We start from the raw sequence: 6,920 nt of genomic DNA on the forward strand, positions 1-6,920 counted from the left end.
TCAAAACATAAATTAAAGAAAAAATATATAGTTTCAAGACATGGCCTTTTTTTATTTATTTAATGAAAAAGACCCACAATTACATGTCGGTAGGTAATTGGGGGCGTATAAACCTTTTGCTGAGGGCGATTTCCATGTATCTTCTCATTTCCGACTGAAATTGTGGAGTCTAATGAAACAGAGGTAAGCTGTTCTATATGCTCTGAAGGTAGAATAGAATGGATTCTGTTTTCAGACTGTATTTTCAGTAACTTGCCGTTCATTTCAATCTTAATTAATCCACTCGATCTCGTAAATAAATAAAATAAAATAGAAACAGTTGCGTAACGTGCAAATAGAAGATTACAGCCAACACATAGAACAACCGGCAGCCAAACATGCACACAAACATGACTTTAGATAGTACATTGACTATGAAGCTTGCACATGGACAGGTTTTGCTCTGCTTTAAAAAATAGAATATGACAAGTCACTATATGTTTTTTATTTTTATTTTTATTTTTATTTTTATTTTTAATAGTTATTGGTGCTCGTCCTACGTGGTATTATTTATTTGAATCAGTAAAGAAACCAATCATGTCAATGTAGATTAATTTGGAGATTTAAAAATTAAATTATCTTGATAATAATTATGAAAGGAATAATGGTAGTCTCCTTTCTCTCTCTTTCAAACTTAATTATTTCCCTTTTTTCTCTTTTAATTTGGTATTTTATGATAAAAATAGATGATTTCTTAATCTAGAAACTATAATATCATGTTCCTTCTTGTTGTGATGATTTCCAAAAAAAGATAAAAATAATAACGTTTATATTTCCAATTAAGAACATGAAATCAGAGAGGGCAAGTTTCCAGCGCATAGAAAATCGACAACCGTAATGCATCGATGAGCCTCGCGGTCTAGATGCTCCGTCCATTTCAATGCTATATTTTTCCATGTGAGGAAAAATCGGGTGACTAAAAGAATGAGGGACTGATCCACCTCCTAAATGATTAGATATTTTAACCCATAAGAGTTATAATTACATTGAAATCTATTTATTAAAAATAAAATCATGAACTGACCCGAGATCAGGTTGGCCCGATACTAAATTGATCTGGATATGACAAAAAACTGAGATGAGTAAAATTTTGATTGACCTGTGAATTGGGCGATCCGACAAAACTTAGCTAACTCGAGGTTTTTTTTTCAAACATGTTTTTTTTCCTAGCAACAGATCCATCTTTTTTATATATAATTTTTAGTTGATTATTAACTATTTTTAAAATTTACTATATAAATATTAAAAGAATGTTTTATTTAACTATATAAAAAAATTATATTTTTTCAATGTAGAATAAAAAATCTTTTTGGTTTAATTACTTCAGCTTAAAAGGATAACATACTAATATAGTATCTTTTCAATGTAAAATTAAAAAAAAATTAAATTTTATTATTTATAATATATCTAATCTATATTCATATAAATTATTTTTAAATTTTTTTATATAAAATATTTAAATATTTTTTTAAATTTTTTTGAAGAATTAACTGAAGTCAACCCATATAATCTGAAACTTGACTTCGTAGCGGGGTGAACCCGGCCAGGTCTGATAAGTATGCTGGAGGCTGCTAGCCGTTAGTTACTTCATTTTCACCCTGTTTTGTGTTTGCTTTAAATAAGCGGTGTAATTGTGGTTGAGGGGGGGAGGAGGACTATACCCTTTACAATGAGAAGTGATGAAAAGAATACAGAGGAGGGAAGTGATTTAAAAATAAAAAACAAAAACTGGGAAGAGAGAGAAATTCAGGGAGACCCTCTTATATAAACGGCATTATTCTGTTCCGTTTTTTCATGCTCTCTTCATTTATTTCTTCTCTCTGTTTCTAGATTTCTATTCGGGTTGTTTCTGCTTCTGTTTCTTGAAGCAGAAATACCTTTCCATTTTGCAAATTTTTATTTTTCTTTTTCTCTCTTCGGAGCAAAAACCACACACACGACAAATTTGTCTTTTCATTGTTCTCTGCTTCTTCCATCTTCTTCTTTCTTTTTTTTGGTGGATTGACAGCTCAAGAGGGTTTCTTCTTCTGGTTATCTTTGGTGGTTGTCTGTATAATAGGGTTTTTTCGAGCAGTGACTGACATCCCAGCTCTGTGTGTCCGTTGTTTAATTGTTGCGTATGCCAGAAGCAAAATCACAAACCCAAAAAAAGAAATATTCTCTCGCTTTTGTCAAAGGAGGTCCTTCGAGACACATTCAGATCTAGCTAGCTAGTGGGTTTCCTCAATAAAAACTGTTTATTCTAGCTTCGCATTTGTTAATCATCCTCTGTTTTTGTGCCCTTGTTAAATACATAATCATATATAGATCAAGAGTAGGCAACAAATGGAGAGGCTAACCTCAACACAAATGATTCCTGATGCATTTCAAGGTGCTAGAGATGACGTAACAATGCAATTTGCTATGATTTGGGGCCAGATCAAAGCACCATTGATAGTTCCTCTACTAAGGCTCGCGGTTGCCATTTGTTTGATCATGTCTTTGATGTTGTTCATTGAAAGGGTTTACATGGGCATCGTTATCGTGTTAGTTAAGCTTTTTGGTCGGAAACCAGATAGGCGATACAAATGGGAGCCCATGAAAGATGATGTTGAGGCGGGGACCTCAACTTATCCCATGGTTCTGGTTCAAATCCCAATGTACAACGAACGAGAGGTCCCTTTCTTTTTCCTCTTTCTTTATTAAGACTACAACCACTAGATTTGCATCATTAAACTTGTGTTTTCATAGTTTTTAATCCGTCTTGCAGGTTTATCAGCTTTCAATTGGAGCTGCATGTGGTCTTTCTTGGCCCTCAGACCGAATCATAATTCAAGTCCTCGATGATTCAACAGACCCAACAATCAAGGTAACAAACATGTAATATACCTATGTGACATTCATCTAGTGATCTTAAGAGGATTATTCTCTTTTAATCCCGTTTCCCAGCGTATTTGTGCACTTGGAATTAGAAAGGTGGAGAGTAAGAAATAAATTATGTCAAAATGCAGGACATGGTGGAGCTGGAGTGTCAGAGATGGGCGAGCAAAGGGATAAACATAAAGTATGAGATTAGAGATAGCAGAAATGGTTATAAATCAGGGGCATTGAAAGAAGGCATGAAACGAAGCTACGTGAAGAGTTGCGATTACGTTGCCATTTTTGACGCAGATTTCCAGCCTGAGCCTGATTTTTTACGGCGCACCATTCCCTTTCTAGTCCACAACCCAGAATTGGGTTTGGTCCAGACTCGTTGGAAATTCGGTAACCTCGCTTTAATCACTATTTTCTCCGACCTTAATTTGGCTGCCATTACTGTTGAATTAGGTGCTTAATTTTGGTTTCACTCTTCTCTAGAAATTGTCGGTGGGTCTTTTGTTTGGGTGCTGTGCTGCACTGCTGGGTCGTACCTCGTAGATCTAACACCATCTAATCCTTGATTGCCATCTGGATCCGACACGTGTTATGTGTGGCTCTGTGTATTTAGTTGGACCCACTTGCCAAACTGCTCCAACTGCGCTTTAAAAACATCTCAAATCTTTATTATACACTACCAGTATTAAAAAAAAAGATGAAAATTGACGTAGGATGTGTTTTTTTCAGTCTTTAAATGTGTTTTAAAATTATTTTTATTTTAAAAAATATTAAATTGATATTTTTTTAGTATTTTTTATGATTTTAATATATTAGTATTAAAAATTAATAAAATATTTTAATATGTTTTTTTAGCAGAAACTATTTTAAAAGTATTTGTCACGTAATCTCAATCGTCTCATTGCATTTCTGTGTTTTTTTAAAATAAAAAAACTTTATTTAATTAATTTTGTTGGCTATGTAAGGTGGGCCACCAGGGAGGGACATTTAATATTTCTAAATCAAATTTAACTGGCAAGTTGCGACAAAATTTAGGTTGGAATTTATGACGTTCAGGGAAACACATTTTTTGTGTTATGTTTTCCTCTCTTCAAATTTTGCTAGGTAGCGGTGCCCTTTAAAACACGTCATATCATAAATTGAAAGCATCCAAAAAAGATAAATGGTCCTCGACGATTAAATTTGTGTTCTTGATTCAACATGAAAAAAGAGAGGCTATTAATTGGTTTTCTAAGCTTTCCTAATTTTTTTATTTAAAATAAAAAAAATTATATTTTCAAATAATTTTAATGTATTTTTTAAAAGTATATTTTAAAAAATAATTATTACTACCAGCACCATTAGAACACATGCATGGTCTTGATTGTAAATGGACCGCCAAGGATGGCTGTCGGTCCACATAATATACGGCAATCTGAATGGATTTTCAGCAGCAGATGCTGCCTTTCAGCTTTTTGCTGCAAAAGCTGCCAATGTGTCTCGAACCAAGGATATGGTTCTTGGTCCTTGTAATATATGGACCCTTGATAAATCTAAAAGAGGAAGCGAGAGCATGGGCATGTTTGGCCGTTCCTGAATATCCCAAGGGGTATATCTGTCTGTCTAACATGCAAAACCAAAAACCCTCTTCTTAATATTCCTAACAGCTGCATGTGCAAACTTAATGGTGGACCTCATGCCCGTCACAATCTGTCTCTACTGACCGACACTCCACTTGATTTTGATGTTTTCTTGAGCAGTAAACAGAATGAGTTGTAATTATTTGCAAAATCTATGACAGCTATGTTGGTGACATGGAAATGGTTTTCTGTGCTGTTTTGCAGTGAATGCTGATGAGTGCTTGATGACAAGAATGCAAGAAATGTCACTGGATTACCATTTTACAGTTGAACAGGAAGTGGGCTCCTCCACGTATGCCTTCTTTGGCTTCAATGGTAAATCATATATACGTTACTGCAGTGGCATTGCTGATCAATGTAACAAAAAGCTTCATTGAAATTGAAGTTAAGCTGCATTTGGCATCAATTAGTTTGTTCTAATATGAAATATATCCTGCGTTATGCTGCAGGAACGGCAGGTGTATGGAGAATTGCTGCGCTTAATGAAGCTGGGGGGTGGAAGGACAGGACCACGGTGGAGGACATGGACCTAGCAGTCCGAGCTAGTCTCAAAGGCTGGGAATTCCTGTACCTTAGCAGTGTAAAGGTAATTTGTAAATTATGTATATAAAAAAAGTTGTTTGCATACATGAAGATTAATCCCTAGCTACCTATATATGCAAAGTGGTGCAAATTATAGAAGTTTACATCTAATTAACTTATTAAAATGACCAATGCTAGTTGTGTCTTGTTTGTCTTAAACAATAGTGGTGCTAGTTACTTGAATAGATTAACTTCTGAGTTCTGACACGCTCATGTGCTGAAAATCTTACAAAAGTTAATTTCATTTTCGAGGCACTTGTATGCATGTCTTATTATAAAATTTGAAAGATGCTTAAATGATTGTTTCATCTTAAAATATCATTAATTTCAAGTATAATAGTAAGTAAATTTAGCGTTCATAATTAATGCAATCTTGACTGCAGGTGAAAAATGAATTGCCCAGTACATTGAAAGCATATCGCTATCAACAGCACCGGTGGTCTTGTGGTCCTGCTAACCTTTTCAGAAAAATGTTAATGGAAATTATAACAAACAAGGCAAGTTAGATTTTTTTTTTTTTTTTTGGCTTCGATATTCTTTTGTAAGTAAGAGATTATGGAGGAAACAACTAATTAAGAGAAGTGATTTGCTAATATTTCATTTTTCGTCTACGTACTGAATATGCAGAAAGTGACATCGTGGAAGAAAGTGCACGTAATCTACAGCTTCTTCTTGGTTAGGAAGATCGTAGCTCACCTTGTTACATTTATCTTTTACTGTGTTGTGTTGCCGGCAACTGTTTTGGTGCCTGAAGTCGAGGTCCCTAAGTGGGGAGCTGTTTATATCCCTTCCATCATTACCATTCTAAATGCAGTTGGAACCCCAAGGTAGGTTATGTATTGCTTTTGTCTATCGGCTTTTCAAGGAGCATAAAATTTCTCAAACTGCAGATGTATCGCTAAAAACTTCTCTATGATATTTAATACACCATGTTATTGTTGTTTTTCTTGCAGGTCACTCCACTTACTGGTTTTCTGGATCCTCTTTGAGAATGTCATGTCACTGCATCGCACTAAGGCTACCTTCATTGGCTTGCTAGAGGCTGGTAGAGTGAATGAGTGGATTGTCACTGAGAAACTAGGGGATGCTCTCAAGAGTAAAGCTAACAAAGCCGCCAAGAAACCCCGATTTAGATTTGGAGAAAGGTATGCACATGTGTGTTAAATTTTCTTCTGTGAATATATAGCTAGCAAAGTTAGAACTATTTATGCGCTCATTCATAATTACTCTGAACGTTGACAGGCTCCATTTATTAGAGCTCGGGACTGGAGCTTACCTCTTCTTCTGCGGTTGCTATGATGTTGTCTTTGGGAAAAACCACTACTTCATATACCTTTATGCGCAAGCAATCGCCTTCTTTATCGTGGGGCTCGGCTGTGTCGGCACCTTTGTTCCCCGCTCTTAGTGTGTTCGTGAGGCTGGGCTAATATTCTTGGCCATCTGCCTGGGCTACTTGTTCAAAGTGAATTTTCCTGCTATTTAGCTTTGTATAAAAAGACGGAAGAAGGTCATTCTTTTAGGTTTCAAGCATAAAAATTAATCAGTCGAGTGGATATGATTCCATCCAAAGATTTAGTTTCCTTTTCCTGTGAATATCCAGAAATCAATTACGGAAATTAAAACACATAAATGTTGTTTTACGTACGTTGGCATAAGGAGCAACCCAAAGTCGTCGGCTTCTGGAAAGTAGATACAAGTTTCTGTTCATTTTTTAACGGGTTGTAATTGTGAGATTTTGTAGCTCTTTCGTCCTCCTCTTTTTTTTTGTCTTGTGTAAGTCGTCGTTGGCTTCGAGAGGGAATAAGCTGATAGAAATGGTGTTTCACA

The 6,920-nt window shown here is 35.3% G+C and overlaps 1 protein-coding gene across 1 annotated transcript; it reads left to right on the forward strand.

Annotated features, from left to right (window-relative positions):
• Positions 1–1,694: 1,694 nt before the first annotated feature.
• Positions 1,695–6,920, forward strand: LOC133689397 (glucomannan 4-beta-mannosyltransferase 9). Its single transcript, XM_062109257.1, has 9 exons — positions 1,695–2,694; positions 2,789–2,887; positions 3,030–3,282; positions 4,716–4,826; positions 4,961–5,097; positions 5,477–5,594; positions 5,725–5,920; positions 6,047–6,238; positions 6,336–6,920. The coding sequence occupies exons 1-9, from the start codon at positions 2,365–2,367 to the stop codon at positions 6,496–6,498; spliced, it is 1,599 nt and encodes a 532-aa protein (XP_061965241.1). The 5' UTR covers positions 1,695–2,364; the 3' UTR covers positions 6,499–6,920.

This window comes from Populus nigra, chromosome 3 (assembly GCF_951802175.1).
Source record: "Populus nigra chromosome 3, ddPopNigr1.1, whole genome shotgun sequence".
In the NCBI taxonomy this organism is placed as follows: domain Eukaryota; kingdom Viridiplantae; phylum Streptophyta; class Magnoliopsida; order Malpighiales; family Salicaceae; genus Populus; species Populus nigra.

Bases quoted from the DNA above. Each gene is read 5' to 3' on its own strand.
- LOC133689397 (XM_062109257.1), top strand. From the start codon at position 2,365: ATGGAGAGGCTAACCTCAACACAAATGATTCCTGATGCATTTCAAGGT. The intron at 2,695-2,788 runs GTCCCTTTCTTT...TCCGTCTTGCAG, and splicing joins CAATGTACAACGAACGAGAG to GTTTATCAGCTTTCAATTGG. The intron at 5,098-5,476 runs GTAATTTGTAAA...TCTTGACTGCAG, and splicing joins TGTACCTTAGCAGTGTAAAG to GTGAAAAATGAATTGCCCAG.